At 63.3% G+C, this 22,834-nt stretch overlaps 1 protein-coding gene across 1 annotated transcript in view; it reads right to left on the bottom strand.

The window, feature by feature from the left end:
* Positions 1 to 7,597: 7,597 nt before the first annotated feature.
* Positions 7,598 to 22,834, bottom strand: part of LOC104300427 (ras association domain-containing protein 7-like) — a 38,593-nt gene continuing 23,356 nt past the window's right edge. The window contains exons 2-7 of the mRNA XM_054171998.1: positions 18,967 to 19,116; positions 16,945 to 17,876; positions 15,072 to 15,240; positions 12,927 to 13,068; positions 8,677 to 8,768; positions 7,598 to 7,617 (exon numbers count right to left, since the gene is read on the bottom strand). Coding sequence (XP_054027973.1) covers positions 7,598 to 7,617; positions 8,677 to 8,768; positions 12,927 to 13,068; positions 15,072 to 15,240; positions 16,945 to 17,876; positions 18,967 to 19,069 — 1,458 coding nt within the window. The 5' untranslated portion in view covers positions 19,070 to 19,116. The remainder of the gene's footprint in view (positions 7,618 to 8,676; positions 8,769 to 12,926; positions 13,069 to 15,071; positions 15,241 to 16,944; positions 17,877 to 18,966; positions 19,117 to 22,834) is intronic.

The following is a 22,834-nucleotide window of genomic DNA, read 5'->3' as shown; positions in this document are numbered from 1 at the left end:
ACATCCAGCGGGCACGGCGGCGAGGGGATCGGAGTCACCCAGGAGGGATGGTGTGGGGGCCTCTCTCCTCCCTGCTCATCTCCAAAGTCACTGAGCTCTTGTGGATTCTGTACCAAGTTGAGGAGAAGCTTCGTCCCAGGCGGTGACGTCTTGCTACCCAGTCAGTGACTAACTGAGCTGCCATTGCCAAGGGTGTGCTAACAGAGCCGGTGCCCGGTGTTGCCCGGGATGAGTCACCTCTGGTCTGTTCAGTGAGCCGTAGAAACGAGCTTCACTTTCCTTTCTCCTTCCTGTTCTGCTTCTCCTCTCACCCCCCAAACTTTGCTTGGTGCTTTCTGCTCCTTCTGCCAGGGCTCCATCAGTCCCCCAGGCCTGGCTGGGCGCTGGCATCCTGCCGTGATGTCACGCTGGGCACTCTGACTTCATGGCCCCGAGGGGCAGGGAAGCAGCTGGGCAGGGACTCCTCCAGCCGCCCGGGGTGGCTGTCACCGGAGGCAGAGGAAGTCACAAAGCAGGCTGCTTCTCCTCCAGTTCTCCCATGCAATTTTTGGGCCAGTGAACAAAACCTGAGCAGTTGAAGCATCTTGTTTGGAGGCACAGTGGAGGTTCAGCAGTAGCTTAACCTCATAATAACCAGGTAGAAGTCACTGCAGCCTGCTGAGATCCCCCAAAGGGCTCAGGTAATCCTTCCTCTTGCTTCATGGGTATCCCTGGACCACTGCAAGGGCTCGACCTGAAGGAAGTGGCAGTTCTGTGGTCAGTAAGTAGTTAAGTGCACAGAAGGCAGAGCAGTCTAAAGTCTGTCCTGGAGCAGTTTTGCCTGTCCCTATCTCCCCTGCTTGAGCTCATTTCTGGTTTCTCCCTCTGGTCCCAGAGGAGCATCTGCTCTTCCACAAGAAAACTCAGCTGCCTCGGTGCCCTGCACAGGCTGAGCGAGCCCAGGGTGCTCAGGCATGCTGGAAAGAGAGGAGGACCACCTGCCTTTACCAGAGCTGCTTCCTTGCTTGCTCAGAAACCAAACGAGCCCTTTTTTGGTGGCTGGGAGGGCACAAGTTTGGAGCTTTCTGAGCCCTGGAAGGTTTCTCTCCTCCCTTCCTGCACCTCCAGCATCTTCCCACTGCTGGTCCTGGGCAGGGTGTAGCCACGTGGAGAGCGGGGGGGAAGCTGGTGCCAGATCCACTCGTGTGTGTGTGAGTGTGTCTGGTGAGCTGAACCTGAAGCCCCACCCTGTGTCCCCCCTCCCCTTCACAGGTGGCAAGCCTGTGTCCTGGTTTCACCCAGCCTGCTCTAACGTGACACCCTGTGTCTGCCAGTGAACTGCTCTGTTTCTCCTGGAAGCAGCAGCCCTGTGCTCGGGACTGTGCTGCTGGGTGGCCACCCCCTGGAGCTGCTGCTGGCAGAAGCAGCTCTGCAGGTCGCCTGGCAAGCCTTGTCCCAGTGCCCACCAGCAGTGCCCTGGGTATGGATGCTTCCAGCTGCCTACAGACCCATCCTGCTCAGCTCCACTAAGCCAAGGCAAGGGCTGAGGTGGTTTGTTTGTGTTTGCTCGGTCTGTGTCTGTCTCCGGTGAGCAGGGAGGGGGCATCCAGCTCAATTCCTGTTTTTAACATTCCTGTGGTGTGATTCAAACCTCACCTGCTGTGCTGTCACCTGAAGCCTTCAATAAATAGTGCAAAACCAGTGTTTGGGTGCTTCTTCCCATCATCCAGGGCTGGAGAGGCAGGCTCTGCCTTCCTGCTGGCACAGCTCATCGTGTGCTGCACGCCCTGCGCCTCCCAGCCCTTGGCTTGCCTCTGTGGCCAGGGAGGGGGGGCTCAAGAAAGAGAGTGGCAGGGAGTGACCTGGTTGAGCCTCCAGCAGAAACCCCAGTGAGTGCTGGTGGCTTTGCTCCTGCCCAAGACACACTAGAGACTGGAAAGGGAGACACTGGCACAGGTTGCCCAGGGAGGCTGTGGATACCTCCTGCCTGGAGGTGTTCAGGGCCAGGCTGGATGAGGCCTTGAGCAGCCTGTGCTGGTGGGAGGGGTCCCTGCCCAGGGCAGGGGGCTGGAACTCTAAGGACCCTTTCTATGAGTTTATGCAAGTCAGCAGAGCTCAGGTGTCCCCTGAGTGTGAGTGCTTCAGTAGCTAATAAAGAGCTTCAGAGGGTGATGCTTAGCCTGGTGACAGGGGTGCTAGAAGCTCGTGCTCAGAGCTGGTGTTCACAGAATGATAAAGAACTTGTTCCCAACATCCAGTTTAAATCTCCTCTGGTTTGAAGCCATTGCCCCTTGTCCTGCCACTGCATCTCCCTTCATCCTTCCTGGTACTGGCAGGCTGCTCTGAGGTCTCCCTGGAGCCTCCTCCAGGCTGAACACCCCCAGCTCCCTCAGCCTGTCCACATAGCAGAGCTGCTCCAACCCCCTGATGGTTTTGGTGGCCTCCTCTGGACCTGCTCTGGCAGGGCCAGGTCCTTCCTGTGCTGAGGCCTCCAGCCCTGGCCCCAGCCCTGCAGGTGAGGTCTCCCCGGAGCAGAGCAGAGGGGCAGGATCCTCTCTCCAGCTCTGGCCACGCTGCTTTGGCTGCAGCCCTTTGCCTTCTGTGCAGCAGGGTTTTGGGGTGTCCCTCAGAGGAGGAGCAGGCCTGTTGCTCTGCCAGGGACTCTGTTCTGTTCCAGCTGCTGGCAGAGGGCAGGGATCAGCCCCAAGGCTCCTGCAGAGCGCGGGGAAGGGTCTGGCGCAGCTCCTGGGCGAGGTGTGCTGGGGGGGTAGCTCCTGCAGGGTGAGCCTGGCTGGAGGAGCAAGCTGGCCCCTGGGGAGGAGGAGGCCATAAATTGTTTAAGAGGAAGTCAGTTAGCTGAATGTGAGCAGAGACTTATATAATAGCTCCTAAAAAAGCCAAAGCAGAAAATGGAGAGGGAGATTTCTGCTGGCAGGAGGTTCTGTGGGGAGAGAAAGTTGCTCATCCATAAACAAGGAAATTTCCCAGGCTCCTCTGCTGCTTCACCATTCTGGGATTTATAGATGCTTGTGTTCATTGTTTCTCCCCTCTTTTCCAGGGCAAGGCAGAGTTCTGCTCACACCTTCACCCTGAGCCACAGCAAGGGACAGCAGCCCAGGCTCCCTGCACGGCCACCCGAGCTGCTTTGCTGTTTCTCTGCCTCATCTGCAGTGCCTGACCCTCAGAGGAGCCAGGAGCAGGCAGCAGAGCATCAGTGGTGGCATGGGGAGCAGAGCTCCTGCAAGCCCTTCACACCTTCCCTTATGTAACTGCTGCTGCAGCCTCTGCTGGGAGATGTGCTTGCCGAGGCCCAGGGCTGGGAGGCAGCACAAACCCTTCTGGCACTCGGGAGGGAATTCAGAGTGGGGGTGGGGTGGGGAAACAACTCCCAGAGCCTTGAGGAACTTGCACAGCTTCACAGCTGTGAGCTGGGGGGGGTTCAGGTGTCTGCAGCTGTTCCCTGCCTGTGAAATGGGGCTGGCCTGGGGCAGAGCTGGGCCCCTGGCTGCAGGAGACACCAAGGCATTGAATCACAGGAATCATTTGGGTTGGAAAAGACCTTTAAGACCTTGCTGTGTCCCTGGAGGTGTTGAAGGCCAGGCTGGATGAGGCCTTGAGCAAGCTGTGCTGGTGGGAGGTGTCCCTGCCCAGGGCAGGGGGCTGGAGCTGGATGAGTTTTGAGGTCCCTTCCACATGGCTGAGGCTCCATCCCTGGAGCTATTCCAGGTGAGGCTGGACAGGGCTCTGGGCAGCCTGCTCCAGTGGGGGATGTCCCTGCTGACTGCAGGGGATTGGACTGGATGAGCTTTAAGGTCCCTTCCCAGCCCAGAGCATTCTGTGATTCTATGATCATTGAGTCCAACCATTAACCCAGCACCCCCAGGTCACCTCCAACCCATGTCACAGCAGCACAGAATCGTGGCCAAGCCATTTCAAATCATCAAGTCCAATCCTTCCCTACCCCTGCCTCTGCCATCTCTACTCTTCAAGCATGTTCCACAGCAGCACAGTTTTGAAACCCTCCCAGGGATGGTGGCACCACTGCCCTGGGCAGCCTGCTCCAGGGCCTGATGCCCCTCTCAAGGCAGACATTATTCCTCATGTCCAGCCTAAGCTGGAGGAGGTGGGTGAGGAGCTGGGAGCCATTGCTCCTGGGCACTGCTCAAAAAGGATGAAGCAACTGGGGAGGACAGAGAGGAGAAAGAGCCTCCAGGGAGGCTGGAGGTGACCAAAGGACTCTCCTGAACGATGCTTTGTGCTGGCAGAGCCTGCAGGTTTGTCTTATTTGAAGGTTGCTGGCTGTGTTCACCAGCTGGGGGGGTGGGGGGGGAAATCAGCTCCAACCTCTGCTTTGTGATTTGTTTCAGTGGCACTAAAGCTGCTGGGGAGGAGGCAGAAGCCCTGCAGCCCATTCCCAGATGCTGTAGGGAAGGAAGAAGCTGCCTGGCAGGGCCTATGGGGGCACAATTCCCTGCTCAGCCACCATGTATGGATCCCTGCTTCTCCCCCAAGCCTCTGCCCTCCCCAGGAGGCATCTCTGTGGTGGTTTTATTTTTTCCTGAGGGCAAACCCCCAACAATGAGCTGCAAACAAAGCAAGAGCAGCCTAGAAAAGGGCAGCATCAGCCCCCCCCCCCCCAACCCCCTCCCTGCCCCAGCAAAAAAAAAAAAGCCTTCTCCCAGGGCATCAAATTTTAATTAGGAACAATCAGGCAGGCTCCTGAAATGGGAAGAAGGGGAGAGGGGAGGGGGGGAAGGGGGGGGGAGAAGGCAAAAACCCATCAATAAAATATTCAATGGCAGAAATGTATTATTGACACAGCCTTTAGAGGAGATAAAAGCAGGGCAGGTATTGAGCCTCACTTAAATTATGTGCTGGGAGGAATATAGGTCAAGCTGGGGGGGGGGGTGGGGGTGGGGAGGGTGGTCCTAAGGTAATAAATGAGTTTAATTAACTCCTCTCTCCCCCTGCCACGGCCGTGGGGAGGGAGGAGTTAATGAAACTCATTTGTTACCTTCCCAAACCTTCCTGCTGCTTTAGAAGACCTCCCCCCCAAACCCCAAAGAGAAAATCCCCACCCAGCTGAAGAGCCAAAGGTAGCCCTCAAGCCACCAGCCTCTCCCCCCAGGTGGTGCTGGATGCTGAGTGCTGCTGCCCCCCACCCCACACAGCCTCAGCAGCTAACCCCCTCCTGCCTTTCACCAGTGGATCAAAGCTAACTGCTCAGGGCAGTGTTTAGTGGCTTCATTGTTAGCCAGGGGGGGTGTTGGGGGGGTTGTTGTTTGGGGGTTTTTTATCCCACCATAGAAAGTTGGTGCTGGGAGCTGGTGAATGGACAACAGTCCACAGGGAGACAGAAAGAGGCAAAGGCCACTGGGCACAGGAAGAACCAACCAGATTCCAACCACTGTCTGCTTCCTGGCTGGAGAATCACAGAGCTGGCAGGGCTGGAAGAGACCCCAAGGCTCAGCCAGCTCCAAGCCCCTGCCATGGGCAGGGACACCTCACACCACAGCAGGTTGCTCACAGCCACCTCCAGCCTGGCTGCAAACACCTCCAGGCAGGAGGCTTCCACCACCTCCCTGGGCAGCCTGTGCCAGGCTCTCACCACCCTCCTGGGCAACAACTTCTTCCCCACAGCCAATCTCAATCTCCCCACTTCTAGTTCTGCTCCATCCCCCCCAGTCCTGTCCCTCCCTCACACCCCAGAGCAGAGGGGCAGGATCCTCTCCCTCCACCTCTGGCAATGGGCACTGGCAGCCCAGAAGCTGAGCTGCCCTTGGCCTTCTGGGCTGCCAGTGCCCATTGCTGCCTTTCTGTCCCAGGCCTGATTCCTGCCCCCCTCAGAGGTGTCCCAGACCCCTATCCCTCCCTGACCCCCTCCAAAGTCCCTCCCCAGCTTGCTTGCAGCCCCCTGCAGCTCCTGGAAGGCCACCAGAAGGTCTCCTGGGAGCCTTCTCCTCTCCAGCCTGCACAACCCCAACTCTCTCAGGCTGTCTGCAGAGCAGAGCAGCTCCAGCCCTCTGCTCCTCCTCCTGGCCCTGCTCTGGACACCTTCCAGCCCCTCCAGAGCCTTCCTGGCACAGAGGCTCCAGAGCTGGCCCCAGAGCTGCAGCTGTGGTCTCAGCAGAGTGGAGCAGAGGGGCAGAATCCCCTCCCTGCCCTGCTGGCCACACTTCTGCTGCTGCAGCCCAGGCTCTGCTTGGCTCTCTGGGCTGCAAGTGCTCCCTGCTGGCTCCTGCTGAGCTTCTCCTCCCCCAGCACCCCCAAGGCCTTTCCTTCAGGGCTGCTCTCCAGCCAGTCCCTGCCCAGCCTGGATCAGTGCCTGGGATTGCCCTGACCCAGCTGCAGGACCTTGCCCTTGGTCTTGTTGAACCTCCTGAGGTTGTCCTGGGCCCAGCTCTGCAGCCTGTGCAGGTCCCTCTGGATGGATCCCTTCTCTCCAGCTGTCAGCAGCACCACACAGCATGGTGCTGAAGGAGCCTCAGTGCCACTGCCCATGGCCCCAGCAAAGATGTTAAACAAGATTGGTCCAGAACTGATCCCTGGAGGTAAATCTATAAATGGAGCCCCCAAGATTAGATACTCCTCTCTTTAACCTGGGGAGGTCATTTTGTTTCCCCCCAGAGGTTATCCCAGGCTCTGGCCAAATCCAAGGAAGATGCTTTTTGGAATCCAACTTCCAGGGTTTTTTTTTCCCCTCCCAAGCAGCACTGAAATGCTCTTTGCAAGCTCTCAACCAGGTGGAGACTCATTTTAAAGCAAGAAGGGGAAAAAACCTCCTGAGTACAAGCCCAAAAATTGAGCAGAGGGAAAACTCTCAGAATCACAGAGTGCTCTGGGCTGGAAGGGAGCTCCAGAGCTCCTCCAGTCCAACCCCTCTGCCCCCAGCAGGGACATCCTCCCGGGCAGCAGGCTGCCCAGAGCCCTCTCCAGCCTCCCCTGGAACAGCTCCAGGGATGGAGCCTCAGCCACCTCCCTGGGCAGCCTGCTGCAGGGTTCCAGCAGCCTCCTGGGGCAGAACTTCTTCCTCACATCCAATCTCCATCTGCTCTGCTCTGCTTTGAAGCCATTGCCCCTGGGCCTGGCCCTGCAGCCCTTTGGGCACAGTCTCTCTGCAGCCTTCTTGGAGCCCCTTCAGGTCCTGGCAGCTGCTCTGAGCTCTGCCTGGAGCCTTCTCCTCTGCAGGCTGCACAGCCCCAGCTGCCTCAGCCTGTGCCCAGAGCAGAGCTGCTCCAAGCCCCTGAGCATTCTCCTGGCCTCCTCTGCAGCCTCTCCATCAGCTCCAGGTCCTTCCTGTGCTGAGGGCTCCAGCCCTGGCCCCAGCCCTGCATGTGAGGTCTCCCCAGAGCAGAGCAGAGGGGCAGGATCCTCACTCCAGCCCTGGCCACACTGCTTTGGCTGCAGCCCAGGCTGCCCTTGGCCTTCTGTGCTGCATCTCTCCCTGCCTGCTCCTGGCCAGCTTCTCCCCCACCAGCACCCCCAAGGCCTTCCTCAGGGCTGCTTTCTGTCCCCTCCTGCCCCAGCCTGTGCTGGCAGTGAGGATTGCTCCAGCCCAGGGGCAGGACCCTGGGACACCTCTCCCCATTCTGATTCCAAAGACGACACCTCTGCAATGTCACCTCTGCTGCAGCCACTCTGCAGTCACAACCAGAGGCACACCAGCCAGCCAAGCAGGCTTTAATCCTTCCACAACACTTGACCAACCTGCTGGGTTGCGGTGGCACCAGAAAAAGCAGCTTTGCAAGGGGCATTCCCCCAGGGACTGGAGCCCAGCAGAGCCCCAGGGGAGATGCTGATAGAGAGCAAGAGCTGATGTTCTTGCTTGTGGTTTGCCAGGTGCAGCTGGAGAGGCTTGAAGGTGGATGGGAACTTTCTAATTACACAGAGCCCCAGCATGGTGGAGTTGGAAGGGACCTCTGGAGATCATCCAGTCCCACCCCTGCCCCAGCAGGGCACCCCCAGCAGCTTGCCCAGCAGTACAATGCATCCGGGGGGGGGGGGGTTGGAAGCTCTCCACCCCAGAAGACTCCACAACCTCTCTGGGCAGCCTGCTCCAGGCCTCCAGCACCCTCACACCAAACAACTCAGATGGAACCTCCTGGCTGCCACTTTGTGCCCCTTGCTGTCCCTTCTGCTGTCCCTGGGCACCACTGAGCAGAGCCTGGCCCCAGCCTCTTGCCCCCCACAGCTCCTTTAGCTCTTGCTGAGCATTGCTCAGCTGCCCTCTGGGGCTGCTCTTCTGCAGGCTCTCAGCCCCAGGGCTCTCAGCCTTTGCTGCTCCCAGAGCTGCTCCAGGCCCCTCAGCAGCTTTGCAGCCTCCCCTGAGCTCTCTCCAGCACTTCCCTGGCCCTCTGCAACTAGGGAGCCCAGCATGGGAACCTGTGCTCCAGCTGTGGCCTCCCTAGGGCAGAGCAGAGGGGCAGGAGAACCTCCCTTGCCCTGCTGGCCACACTCTTCCTCCTGCCCCCCAGGACCCCCTTGGCCTTCTTGGCCATGAGGACACACTGCTGGCTCCTGGGGGAGCTTTTTGTCCACCAGCACTCCCAGGTCCTTCTCCTCAGAGCTGCTTTCCAGCAGGTCTCCCCTCCCCTGTCCTGGTGCAGGAGCTTACACCTGGCCTGGCTGAACTCCATAAGGTTCTGCTCCTCCCAGCTCTGCTCTGCTGTGCAGCCCAGCACCGTCCCTGCCGCTCGCCTCCTGGCCTGGAATGCTCTGTGCTGCTGCTGTGCATTATTAAAGTGCTGCCATGTTTCATCCAGGAGATGGCCAGCCTCTCACTGGAGATGCTCACTGGAGGGAAAGCACTTTGTGAGCTGAGAAGGAGGGAAAAAAACCCCCATCCAGCAGCAGCAGAGCAGCGTGGGGGGAAGCCGCCTGTGGGCATTAAATACTTACAGCTTTCATTCGGTGAAGGAGAAGAGGGGGCTGGGAAAAACGCAGGGGGGGAGGGGGGGGGGCTGTGGGTGGGCAAACACCTTGGACCTGCCCCTTGAACGCTGCCCCCCAGCAGCAGGTGGGGCCAGCTCTCCCAGGGCCGCCGCAGCAGCAGGCTCGGACTCGCTCGGCTCAAAGCCTTTCCCAAGGATTTATTGGAAGGGGGGCGCAGCACGGAGGGCTCCGCGGCGGGGCCGCGCTGGGCGCTCGGGCAACCTCCCGGGGAAAGCCAGCCCCTCCCCGGACCACCCTCTGCCGCTGCAGCTCCAAACCCGGGGCAGCCCACACCCGAGAGCAGCTACTGGCCACGGAGCGCAGCAGCAGGGGAGGGTCACGGCCCGGGCCCCGCTCCCTCCCCGCCGCCCCAGCGGGCGAGGGCTGCTGCTGCTGCTGCTGCTGCTGCTGCTCGCTCCGCTGAGAAACCAGGTGAAAAACGAAGCGGGCTGAAGATAAAAACCAAGCCCCCTGCTGCCTCGAAGCCCGGTCCACAGCACAGTGGAGAAGAGGAGGTTCTACTGCAGGACTCTCCAGAGCGCCGATGGAACGAGGAGGGGGGCAGAAAGCTGTCCTGAGGCCGCTCTTGCGCCCGGGGTCCGCGGGTGGTGCCGGAGGTCTTGGTGAGGCTCCCGCACCCTGCGGCCGTAAGAACTGGCTCCATCCAGGGGAGGCTCTGCTCCAGAGCAAGGGCACCTTCAGAGGGGGTCTTCTGAGGAGGTTCCACGGGGGTGAGAGCACCAAAGAGCTGCTGAGTATCCAAAGCACTTAGGAAAATAGAAGGTGGTGGTCGGCGTCCGTGGGCAGGGGCCGAGGGCTGCTCTGTGTCATTGGTTGCTGGTTTGAGCTTACAGTCAGTAAAAAATAACTCTGTCCACATCCATCCAGGATAGAAAGCAGTAAAAAATAATTATATATATATTCTCTCTATATAGCTCTCTCTATAGATCTCTATGTCTCATCTGGTTTATTTGTGCATTTACACTTGCAAGGCTCCTCTGCTGGCTGGGGCCCTTCTACCTCCAGGTGCTCTGCCTGCTTGATACAACTGCAAGAGAAGACAAAACCACCTCAGTGAGGTCCAGAGATTCACAGGGTCTCACAGCAGGGCTGGGCTGGAAGGGAGCTCAAAGCTCAGCCAGCTCCAAGCCCCTGCCATGGGCAGGGACCCCTCCCACCAGCACAGGCTGCTCAGGGCCTCATCCAGCCTGGTCCTGAACACCTCCAGGCAGGAGGCAGCCACAGCCTCCCTGGGCAGCCTGTGCCAGAGGCTCCCCAGCCTCACTCTCAACCATTTCTTCCTCCTCTCCACTCTCAGTCTCCTCTCTCCCAGCTCAAAGCCATTGTCCCTCAGCCTGGCACTCCCAGCCCTTGGCCAGAGTCCCTCCCCAGCTCTCCTGGAGCCCTTCAGGCACTGCAAGGCTGCTCTGAGGTCTCCCTGGAGCCTTCTCTTCTCCAGGCTGCACAGCCCCAGCTCTCCCAGCCTGGCCCCATAGCTCTATCTATGAGGCTTGAGCCTATAACCCTACCCCCAGCCCAGCCCCCATCTCTCTCCTGGCTTTCAGCAGTTGGAACTGGGCTGGCTGGGAAGCTCTCCCCATGCTGCAGCTCTCCTGCCCTCTGCCAGGGGTGGACATAGTGAGGGGGGCAAGTGAGCCCCAAAACCAGGTGAAGCCTCAGCCTTGGTGGGATGCTCAGCTCAAGACCTTCATGCTGGTCCCAGGTGGTGCTTGTCCTGAGCTCTGACAGAGGCATTGGGGATGCAGCTGAGCAGTGCTGGGGGTGCCCATTGCAAGGGGCAATCATTCTCTGTATAGAACTTCCTCCTAACCTCCAGCCTAAATATCTCCAGGGATGAGGCCTCAACCATGTGGAAGGGACTTTAAACATCATCCAGGTCCAGCCCCTGCCATGGGCAGGGACACCTCCCACCAGCACAGGCTGCTCAGGGCCTCATCCAGCCTGGTCCTGAACACCTCCAGGCAGGAGGCAGCCACAGCCTCCCTGGGCAGCCTGTGCCAGAGTCTCCCCAGCCCCACTCTCAACAATTTCTTCCTCCTCTCCACTCTCAGTCTCCTCTCTCCCAGCCCAAAGCCATTGTCCCTCAGCCTGGCCCTCCCAGCTCTTGCCAAAAGTCCCTCCCCAGCCTTCTTGTAAGTCCCCTGCAGACATTGAAATGCAGCTCTGAGCTCTCCCTGGAGCCTTCTCTTCTCCAGGCTGCACAGCCCCAGCTCTCCCAGCCTGTGCCCACAGGAGAGCTCCTGCAGCCTCTGATCATCTTCATGGCCTCCTCTGGACCTGCTCCAGCAATTTGATTGTGAAGATTGTGAGGAGACAAAGGGAAATGGGAAACTGGACACAAGCAAGCACAAAGCCTGGGCTGGGAGATGGACATGCAGATGGTGAAGGAGGTGGTGAGATGGGGATGGAGCTCTGGGGTCGTGAGGTGGTGGCAAGTGGTGCTTTGCAGAGGGGATGGTGGTGTGGGTGGGATGCAGGTGGCACCACCATGGCAGGCAGGGGTAGCAGAGTTTGCTTTAACTGCACACAAAAATGTGGTGGAAAAAGGAGGCATGGGACATGGAAAAGGTTTTGGGGTGATGTGGCCCCAAAGCTGGAGCAAATGTGTCTCCTGTAAAGGATGGGAGCCAAACAGGGCTCTCAGCCTAAGAAAGACAGGGACCTGTTGGAGCAGGGCCAGAGGAGGCCACAGCAGTGCTGGCAGGGCTGAGAGAGTTGGCCTTGGGCAGCCTGCAGAGGAGAAGGCTGCAGGAGACCTCCTGGTGGCCTTGCAGTGCTCCAAGGGCTGAGCAGAGAGCTGGGGACAGAGTCTGGAGCAGGGCCTGTGGGGCCAGGCCAAGGGGGGATGGTTGGAACTGCAAGAGGGAGATTGAGAGTGGAGAGAAGGAGAAATGTTTGGTGCTGAGGCTGGGGAGAGCCTGGCCCAGGCTGCCCAGAGAGGTGGAGCTGCCCCATGGCTGGCAGCAGTGCAGGGCAGGCTGTGTGGGGCTGGGAGCAGCCTGCTGGGGTTGGGGATGCCCCTGGGGGCTGCAGGGGGCTGGGCCAGATGACCTTTAGAGGTCCCTTCCTGCCTAACCCAGTCTGGGGTTCTATTAAATCTCTGCCACCTCAACCCAGCGAGGTCTGGGCCAGCCCTGGGGGACACAGGGCAGCAGGGGCAGGGCTGAGGAACATCCTCCACAGCTCCCAGCTGGGCACAGCCAGACGGGCAGCTGCGAGCCGCTGGCAGCGGCGTGGGGGCTGCCCTGGTGCCAGCTCTGATCTCCCCAGTGGCCTCTATAAATAGCTCTGCCTGCCTGCCCCCTGCCTGCTCCCCCTGCCTGCCTGCTCACTCTTCCTGCCCACCTGCTCCCCCTGCCCACCCGCTCCCCTTGCCTGCTTCCCCTGCACACCCACTCCCTGCCCGCCTGCCCCTCCTGCCTGCCCGCTCCCCCTGCCTGCCTGCTCCCTGCCTGCCTGCTCCCTGCCTGCCTGCTCCCTGCCCTCTCCTCCTGCCTGCCTGCTCCCTGCCTGCCTGCTCCCTGCCCTCTCTTCCTGCCTGCCTGCTCCCTGCCCTCTCCTCCTGCCTGCCTGCTCCCTGCCTACCTGCTCCCTGCCCGCTCCCCCTGCCTGCCTGCTCCCTGCCTGCTCCCTGCCTACCTGCTCCCTGCCTGCTCCTCCTGCCTGCCTGCTCCCTGCCTACCTGCTCCCTGCCCGCTCCTCCTGCCTGCCCCTCCTGCTTGCCCGCTCCCTGCCTACCTGCTCCCTGCCCGCTCCCCCTGCCTGCTCCTCCTGCCTGCCCGCTCCCCCTGCCTGCTCACTCCCTGCCTGCTCCTCCTGCCTGCCTGCTCCTGCTGCCCATCCGCTCCCCCTGCCTGCCCGCTCCCCCTGCCTGCCTGCTCCTCCTGCCTGCCCGCTCCCCCTGCCTGCTCACTCCCTGCCCGCTCCCCCTGCCTGCCCGCTCCCCCTGCCTGCCTGCTCCCTACTTGCTGTGGGCAGCAGAAGCCTCTCCCTGCTTCCCGTGCCAGGGCCCATAGCTGTACGCACCCTCGGGGTTGAGGCTGGGCACCAGGGGCTCCGGCAGGGTCCTGGGATGGCTGAGGAGCTGCTTGGCACCGGCCCGGGGCGGCGAGTCGGTGCCCGGGCTGGGAGGGAAGCCTGCGGAACAGGGCAAAAGGCCTGGCTCAGGCTGGGCCCAGCGGCCAGGGCCGCAGCAGCAGCAGGGCGGCCGCCGCAGCAGCAGCAGCAGGGCGGCCACAGCAGCAGCAGGGCGGCCGCCGCAGCAGCAGCAGGGCGGCCGCCGCAGCAGCAGCGGGGTGGCCGCAGCAGCAGCAGGGCGGCCGCCGCAGCAGCAGCAGGGCGGCCGCAGCAGCAGCAGCAGGGCGGCCGCAGCAGCAGCAGCAGGGCGGCCGCCGCAGCAGCAGCAGCAGGGCGGCCGCCGCAGCAGCAGCAGCAGGGCGGCCGCAGCAGCAGCAGCAGGGCGGCCGCCGCAGCAGCAGCAGCAGGGCGGCCGCCGCAGCAGCAGCAGGGCGGCCGCTGCAGCAGCAGCAGGGCGGCCGCAGCAGCAGCAGGGCGGCCGCCGCAGCAGCGCCGCAGCAGCAGCAGGGCGGCCGCCGCAGCAGCAGCAGGGCGGCCACAGCAGCAGCAGGGCGGCCGCCGCAGCAGCAGCAGGGTGGCCGCAGCAGCAGCAGGGCGGCCGCCGCAGCAGCAGCAGCAGGGCGGCCGCCGCAGCAGCAGCAGCAGGGCGGCCGCCGCAGCAGCAGCAGGGCGGCCGCCGCAGCAGCAGCAGGGCGGCCGCAGCAGCAGCGCCGCAGCAGCAGCAGGGCGGCCGCCGCAGCAGCAGCAGGGCGGCCGCCGCAGCAGCAGCAGGGCGGCCGCCGCAGCAGCAGCAGGGCGGCCGCCGCAGCAGCAGCAGCAGGGCGGCCGCCGCAGCAGCAGCAGCAGGGCGGCCGCCGCAGCAGCAGCAGCAGGGCGGCCGCAGCAGCAGCAGCAGCAGGGCGGCCGCAGCAGCAGCAGGGCGGCCGCCGCAGCAGCAGCAGGGCGGCCGCCGCAGCAGCAGCAGGGTGGCCGCCGCAGCAGCAGCAGGGCGGCCGCCGCAGCAGCAGCAGCAGGGCGGCCGCAGCAGCAGCAGGGCGGCCGCCGCAGAAGCAGCAGGGCGGCCGCCGCAGCAGCAGCAGCAGGGTGGCCGCAGCAGCAGCAGCAGCAGGGCGGCCGCCGCAGCAGCAGCAGCAGGGCGGCCGCCGCAGCAGCAGCAGGGCGGCCGCAGCAGCAGCAGCAGCAGGGCGGCCGCCGCAGCAGCAGGGCGGCCGCCGCAGCAGCAGGGCGGCCACCGCAGCAGCAGCAGCAGGGCGGCCGCAGCAGCAGCAGCAGCAGGGCGGCCGCAGCAGCAGCAGCAGCAGGGCGGCCGCCGCAGCAGCAGCGGGGCGGCCGCTGCAGCAGCAGGGCGGCCGCCGCAGCAGCAGCAGGGCGGCCGCCGCAGCAGCAGCAGGGCGGCCGCCGCAGCAGCAGCAGGGCGGCCGCCGCAGCCTCCCCAGCTGCTCTGGGGGGAAATGGCTCCCTGGCATCCCCTGTGCCCTTCAGGAGAGCCCCTGCCCCACCGCCTCGCATCCCTGTGAGGATGTGGATGGCACCATGAGGAGGTGGATGGCACCACATGAGCCTGTGGATGGCACCACACAGGGTGAGGATGGCACCACGTGAGGAGGTGGATGGCACCATGCTTGCCTTTCCTTTGCCAAGCACAGAGGTTGTGGGTGCCCAGAGCCAGTCCCCACCAGCCTTGAGCCCCTGGGGGCTGATGCTGGTCATTGGCCACCTGTGCTGTGGAGGGAAGCTGCCTGCAGCCACCCTGGCCCCCAAAGCAGCAAGGCAGCCTCTGACCCCAGCTATGAGCAGCCCCCAGGCTTCCCTGGGGAGGAGGAAGAGGCAGGAGCCTGGGGGCTGGCACAGCCCAGAGACCACCCTGGGGTGGTGAGAGACCGGGTGCCAGCACCCAAAGCCCATCACTGCAGCCTACCCTCAGCACCCTGGGCTGGTTTTGGGGGGCACACCCACAGAGGGGGTGCTGTGCCCCACGGAGGGGAGGCAGGGAGCGGGCAGGGGAGGCAGGGAGCGGGCAGGGGTGGCAGGGAGCGGGCAGGGGTCCCACAGAGCCTGCTGACCTCCATTTCTCCAGCAGGCTGGCAGCTGGCGCGCGCCAGGCTCCGGCTGGGCATCCTGGTCGGGCCTGGCCTGCAGGACGGTGACCGTGGCCCCTGTCTGCTGGATGAACTGCTGCAGGTTGCACTGCCTCAGCTCCTTGTTTAACTCCTCCAGCTCCTGGGTCTGGGCCTGCAAAACACACACCACGGGGAGGGGGCACAGGGTGAGCCTCCTGCTGTGCCCCAACAGCCAGCCGGCACCCGCCCCTAGGGCTGCTCCCCCAGCTTGGGTTTGCCCTGCCAGAGCTGGTGGAGGAGACCTCAGGGTGTGCCACGGTTCAGCCACCCGTCTCTGGGGGCCTGCCGTGGGGACGGGGAAGGGCTGGCGCTGGGCATGGGGAAGGGCTGGCGCTGGGCTCGGGGAAGAGCTGGGCACGGGGGAGGGCTGGGGAAGAGCTGGCGCTGGGCTCGGGGAAGGGCTGGCGCTGGGCTCGGGGAAGGGCTGGCGCTGGGCTCGGGGAAGGGCTGGGCACGGGGGAGGGCTGGCGCTGGGCACGGGGAAGGGCTGGGCACGGGGAAGGGCTGGCGCTGGGCACGGGGAAGGGCTGGGCTCGGGGAAGGGCTGGCGCTGGGCTCGGGGAAGGGCTGGCGCTGGGCTCGGGGAAGGGCTGGGCACGGGGGAGGGCTGGCGCTGGGCTCGGGGAAGGGCTGGGCACGGGGAAGGGCTGGCGCTGGGCACGGGGAAGGGCTGGCGCTGGGCTCGGGGAAGGGCTGGGCACGGGGGAGGGCTGGCGCTGGGCTCGGGGAAGGGCTGGCGCTGGGCACAGCCCTGCTCTGCCGCGCCTCCAGCAGAGGGTGCCGGCAGCCGGCAAACTGCGGCTGTGCCGTGCGGGACGCGCCGGCCGAGAGCTGCCGGGGAGGAGCTGAACGCACGGCAGCTCCCGCAGCCTGCCCGGCCAAAAGCTGCTCCCTCCGTCTCCCCGCCCGGGGCGCGGTGGGTGGAGGGTGGGTGTCGAACTGGACTCCTCCGTGCTGGAGAGGCCAGGACAGGTGAGCCAGGGGCTCAGGCTTACAGCTGCCATCTCCACACCCTGCAGGACCCCGCCATGGAAGTCCCAGTACAGCTTGTGGGTCAGAAGGATCTGTGCACAGGCACCGAGTGGCCCTAAACTATCCACCTCCACGACTCCCTTATCCGAGCTGGCATTGATCCCTGTGCCAACACCACCAGCCCCACGCACGGACCATCTGCTGCAGCCCCACGGGAGCAGGGTGATGCTGAGCTCCACCTGCAGCTGGCATGGAGGACACTGTGGGGTGCCCATGTGCTGGCTGGTGCAGGGGTGCTGTGTCCCCAACAGCAGTCACTGCCACAGGCTCATCAGCCTGGTGGGACACAACCAGCCCCACTCAACCCACCAGCTCCAGGCTGCTAGGAAGTTGGTCCTATCCCATCCCACCCCATCCCATCCCATCCCATCCCATCCCAACCCAGAGGAGGCTGAGGGGAGACCTCATTACTGTTGACAGAAAGGAGGCTGTGGAGAGGCTGCTGCTGGTCTCTGCTCCCAGGTCATTAGGGACAGGACAAGAGGCAATGGCCTCAAGCTGCCCCTGGGGAGGTTCAGACTGGACAGTAGGAAGAAATTTTCCCCATCCAGAGTGGTCAGGGCCTGGAATGTGCTGCCCAGGGGGGTGGTGGAGTCCCCAAGCCTGGAGGTGCTTCAAGGAGGTTTGGATGTGGTGCTTGGGGCTCTGGTTTAGGGCTGAGCCTTGTAGAGCAGGGTTCTGGGATGAACTTGGTGCTGCTGAGGTTCTGATCCAACCTGATTCTGTGATCCCATCCCAAGTGTGCCCCCACCCCACGGGGGCTGCTCAGCCTGGCCCTACCTACCTGCAGGTTCCTCTCCGCTTCCTCCAGGGCCTTCTCCACGCTGGCCAGGCTGCTCTCCAGCTGGGTGCTTTGCTTGACCTTGGCCTCCAGGTCCCTTTTCATCTTGGCAGCCATGTCCTCCAGCTCGGCCGGGCCGGGCGCGGGGGGCTCCTTGCCCCTCTTGGCCCTCTCGGCCATTTCCCAGCGGATCTGCTCCTGCAGGGCCTGGGTGCGGGCGCCCAGCTGGCCGATGCGCTGGGTGTAGTCCTGCAGGCTGGCACGCAGGCTGCGGACGCGCTGCTGCCGCTCCCGCTCGCGCTCCTGCTCCAGCTGCAGCTCGCTCTGCCAGAACTCCTCCTGGCCCAGCTCCGTCTCGTTCCTCCGCACCAGCTGCTCCAGGTAGAGGATCTCCTCCACCTCCTCCTCCTCCTCCTGCTCCGGCCCCTGGCCGCCCGCCCGCTCGCGCTCCCAGAGCCGCAGGTCGGTCTCCAGGCTGTCCCCCTGGGCCTCCAGGGAGTGCAGCTGCTCCTGCTGCCGCAGCACCCTCCGGAACAGCTCTTCCTTGGAGGGCTGCGCCCCCCCCCCGCCCTCCAGCTCCAGCCCCTCCCGGGTTTGGTGCCGCCAGCGGGTCATGGCCAGGAGGTCGGCGGAGCCCGCGGGGCCCAAGTTGAAGGTCATGGATTTCCTGGGCTCCCGGCAGCGGGGCGGGTCCGTGCCCGCCAGCCGGGGCTTGATGGGCAGGCTGGCGCGGATGAACGTCCTCTCGGGGGCCTGGGGGGCGCCCTCCGAGGAGGGTCTCTCCACCACGCTGGGGCCGGTGCGCCGCAGGACGAACTGCACGTCGTTGGCATACTGCCCACACTTGGCCAGCGACTCCAGGGGGCACTCCAGGGGCAGCAGCTGCCGCTCCTTCTCCCGCAGCCTCTGCACCAGCACGTAGCGGCCGGTCTGACCTGCGGGGTGGAGGGGAGCTCAGCTGGGGCAAGCCAGGCCAGCAGCTGGGCACTGAGGCTGTGTGCCCCCTGGCTGGTGGCATCCCCACCCAGCCCAGAGCAGGATCCACATCCATCCCAGAGGAGGACCCATGCTCAGCCCAGAGTGGGACCCACGCCCAGCCCCAGAGCGGGACCCGCGCCCAGCCCAGAGCGGGACCCGCACCGAGCCCCAGAGCGGGACCCGCGCCCACCCTAGAGCGGGACCCGCACCCAGCCCCAGAGCGGGACCCGCGCCCACCCTAGAGCGGGACCCGCACCCAGCCCAGAGCGGGACCCGCGCCCACCCTAGAGCGGGACCCGCACCCAGCCCCAGAGCGGGACCCGCACCCAGCCCCAGAGCGGGACCCGCACCCAGCCCCAGAGCGGGACCCGCACCCAGCCCCAGAGCGGGACCCGCACCCAGCCCCAGAGCGGGACCCGCACCCAGCCCAGAGCGGGACCCGCACCCAGCCCAGAGCGGGACCCGCACCCAGCCCCAGAGCGGGACCCGCGCCCAGCCCCAGAGCGGGACCCGCGCCCAGCCCAGAGCGGGACCCGCGCCCAGCCCCAGAGCGGGACCCGCGCCCAGCCCCAGAGCGGGACCCGCGCCCAGCCCAGAGCGGGACCCGCACCCAGCCCCAGAGCGGGACTCACACCCAGCCCAGAGCGGGACCCGCGCCCAGCCCAGAGCGGGACCCGCGCCCAGCCCAGAGCGGGACCCGCGCCCAGCCCAGAGCGGGACCCGCGCCCAGCCCCAGAGCGGGACCCGCGCCCAGCCCAGAGCGGGACCCGCACCCAGCCCAGAGCGGGACCCGCGCCCAGCCCAGAGCGGGACCCGCGCCCAGCCCCAGAGCGGGACCCGCGCCCAGCCCAGAGCGGGACCCGCGCCCAGCCCAGAGCGGGACCCACACCCAGCCCAGAGCGGGACCCACACCCAGCCCAGAGCGGGACCCACACCCAGCCCCAGAGCGGGACCCAGCCCCATCCAAGGTCTCCCCACAGGCCCCTGCAGACTGGCCGCGCGGCTGCCTGCGCCGCACAGGGACGCCGGCCGGCGGGGACGGCTCACCCATGGCGCGAGCCAAGGCGATGACCACTTCTTGGCAGGTGGTTTGCTCCGAGACGCCGCAGACGACCCTCTGGATCCCATCCACCCAGACCTTCAGCTCCATCCCTGCGTCGTCCGGGCCTCAGGCACGCTGGGGCATCGCAGGACGGGCTGCAGTGGGCACAGAGGAAACCACCTTTGCATCCCCAGCTCCTAAGGAGGGAGCTCCTAATGAGGCACTGTAAGAGCAGTGTCGTTAAATCATCCTTAATGCCAGCATCCCACATGGGGGCAACCTAGGCCAGGCAGTTCCATCCATCCAATCCACACATCCATCCAATCCATCCATCCAAACCACCCATCCATCCAATCCATACATCCAATCCACCCAGTCCATCCAAACCACCCATCCATCCAATCCATACATCCAATCCACCCAGTCCATCCAAACCACCCATCCATCCAATCCACCCAATCCACCCATCCATCCAAGCCATCCATTCAAACCACCCATCCATCCAAGCCATCCATCCAAACCACCCATCCATCCAATCCACCCATCCATCCATCCCATCCACTCATCCATCCATCCACCCATCCAACCCATCCACCCAATCCACCCACCCATCTTCCCATCCAATCCATTCACCCACCCATCCTCCCATCCATCTATCCACCCACACATCCACCCACCCATCCATCCACCCATCCATCCAATCCACATATCCACCCACCAATCCATCCATCCAATCCAGACATCCACCCACCAATCCATCCACCCATCCATCCATCCATCCACCCACCCATCCATCCAATCCATCCATCCACCAATCCATCTATCCACCCACCCATCCTCCCATCCATCCATCCAATCCACACATCCATCCAATCCATCCATCCAATCCATCCATCCAAACTACCCATCCATCCAAACCACCCATCCATCCAATCCACCCAATCCACCCATCCATCCAATCCATCCATCCAATCCATCCATCCAATCCATCCATCCATCCAATCCACCCAATCCACCCATCCATCCAATCCATCATCCAAACCACCCATCCATCCAATCCACCCATCCATCCATCCCATCCACTCATCCACCCATCTTCCCATCCAATCCATTCACCCACCCATCCTCCCATCCATCCATCCAATCCACACATCCGCCCATCCATCCAATCCACCCACCCATCCACCCACCCACCCATCCAATCCATCCCATCCACTCATCCATCCAATTTACCCATCCAACCCATCCCTCCACCAATCCACCCACCCATCTTCCCATCCAATCCATCCACCCACCCATCCTCCCATCTATCCATCCATCCATCCAATCCACACATCCACCCAATCCATCCATCCAATCTACCCATCCATCACCATGTCCAGGTGATTGCTGCTGTGACCACTGCTGGACTTTCACCCCAATTTCAGAGGGATGGAGAACCTCCCCTGTGGGGCCAGGCTGGGAGAGCTGGGGCTGTGCAGCCTGGAGAAGAGAAAGCTCCAGGGAGACCTCAGAGCAGCCTTGCAGTGCCTGAAGGGCTCCAGGAGAGCTGGGGAGGGACTCTGGACAAGGGCTGGGAGTGCCAGGCTGAGGGACAATGGCTTTGGGCTGGGAGAGAGGAGACTGAGAGTGGAGAGGAGGAAGAAATGGTTGAGAGTGAGGCTGGGGAGACTCTGGCACAGGCTGCCCAGGGAGGCTGTGGCTGCCTCCTGCCTGGAGGTGTTCAGGACCAGGCTGGATGAGGCCCTGAGCAGCCTGTGCTGGTGGGAGGGGTCCCTGCCCATGGCAGGGGCTTGGAGCTGGCTGAGCTTTGAGGTCTTCCAACCCAACCCATGCTGTGGTTCTCTGCCCTCTCTGCCCATGTGGCAGTGTGGCACCAGGGCATCTTCCAGCCAGCACTGGAAGAGGTGGGGAGGGAGCAGCAGCTGCCCACCCTTGCCCAGGGCTGTTGGGAGGAGCTGCAGAAATTGCACCTTTTAATCTATTGACCTCCACCTCAGTTTATCACAGAGGGATGAAGATACTCCAATGAGGCCTTTTCTGCACAACAATGTCACCCAAGGTGGGGTTTGGGAGGGGGCTGGGGCAGGAACCCCCGAGGGGAAGCCTGGGCTGCTGGGGAAGGCTGTGCCCAGCGCTGGGCTCCAGCCAGATTCCCACTCGTGGTTATTTCTGCTTCAAGTCCCAGGCAGTGGCCCAGGCACAGCAGCTCCTGCCTCTGCCAGCAGCTCAGCAACTGAGAGGGTCTTAAAAATAAAATACAGAATCATGAGCAAGGCAGCACAGGCTGTAAAGAACCCAAAGCTTTGAGCTCCTGGGGGTCTCAAACAGCCTGCAGGCAGCTTTTCCACCCCTGGAATCCTGCTGCTTCTACCATCAGCCTTGTCTGAAAGCCCCAGCTGGGGGAACCATACAACGGTTTGGGTTGGAAAGGACCTTCAAGATCATCTGCTCCAACCCCCTGCCATGGGCAGGGACACCTCCCACCAGCCTAGAATGGGCCAGGTTGGAAGAGACCTCAGAGATTATCTACTCAAAGCCCCCTGCCTATTCTCAACCAGCCCAGATTGCTCAGGGCCTCATCCAGCCTGGCCTTGAGCACCCCCAGGCAGGAGGCAGCCACAGCCTCCCTGGGCAGCCTGTGCCAGAGTCTCCCCAGCCTCACACTGAACAACTTCTTCCCCAGCTCCACTCTAACCCTGCTCTGCCTCAGCTCCAAACCATTCCCCCTGGGCCTGGCTCCAGACCCCCTCAGCCAAAGTCTCTCTGCAGCCTTCCTGCAGGATCCCTTCAGCTCCTGGCAGCAGCTCTGAGGTGCCCCTGGAGCCTTCTCCTCTGCAGGCTGCACAGCCCCAGCTCCCTCAGCCTGTGCTCCCAGCAGAGCTGCTCCAGCCCTGGCAGCATCTTTGTGGCCTCCTCTGGCCTCCCTCCAGCAGCTCTGAGTCCTTCTGCTGCTGGGGACAGCAGAGCTGGAGGCAGGGTTGTAGGTGAGGTCTGAGCAGAGCCCAGGGGCAGAATCCCCTCTGCTGCCCTGCTGCCCACCCTGCCCTGGCTGCAGCCCAGCACCCAGCTGCCTGAGGGCTGCAGGAGGCACTGCTGGCTCCTGGGGAGCTGCTCAGCACCCAACACTCCCAAGGCCTTTCCTTCAGGGCTGCTTCCAGCCCACTCTGCACCCAGCCTGGATTTGAACCCAGTGACTTGCTGAAGCTCATGCAGCTGGCACTGAGCCACTTCTCCAGTCTGTCAAGATCCTTCTGATGCCATCCCTGCCCTCAGGTGAGTGCCCTGCAGCACACAGCTTGGTGGCACCAGCAGACCTGCCAGGGGTGTGCTCAATGCCACTGTCCACGTCTCTGCCCGAGAGGTCAAACAGGTCTTAAACACCATCCACATACAGGAAATCTTCAGGTCCACCATCCAGAGGGCCCCAAACCATTTCCCCCAGCCTAACCTGAGCGGTCACAGCCTCTCCAGCCCTCAGCTCCAGCTGGCCCAAGCTTGCGGCGAGCTGACCTCAAGTGAAACCCTGCTGGCTTGTTTCGCTTTGTCTGCCTGAGCGATCAAAGGGAGGGCTCCGAGAGTGCCCCTGCGGGGAGCAGGGCTTGCGAGCCACGCTGGGAGCAAGCCGACACCAGGAAAGACAGGGCTTGGTGCGGCCGCTCCTCGGGGCTTGCTGGGGCTCCCTGGTGCCACCCCTCTGCCCACCTCCCAAGCGTGGATGAAGAGCGTGGGCAGAGAGCAGCTCGGCTCCCAGCTCCTGTTTGCCTTGGCTGGGCAGCCGGGCAAAGCCGGCAGGGGTGAAGGGCACCTCGGGCTCGGCCAACCTCCCCCCGGGCCCGAAGCCACCCGAACGCGCAGGGCTCGGCCCCGTTT

This window comes from Dryobates pubescens, chromosome 22, assembly GCF_014839835.1.
Source record: "Dryobates pubescens isolate bDryPub1 chromosome 22, bDryPub1.pri, whole genome shotgun sequence".
In the NCBI taxonomy this organism is placed as follows: domain Eukaryota; kingdom Metazoa; phylum Chordata; class Aves; order Piciformes; family Picidae; genus Dryobates; species Dryobates pubescens.
The sequence above is the reverse complement of the archived record's forward strand: the minus strand, read 5'-3'. Positions and strand labels throughout refer to the sequence as shown.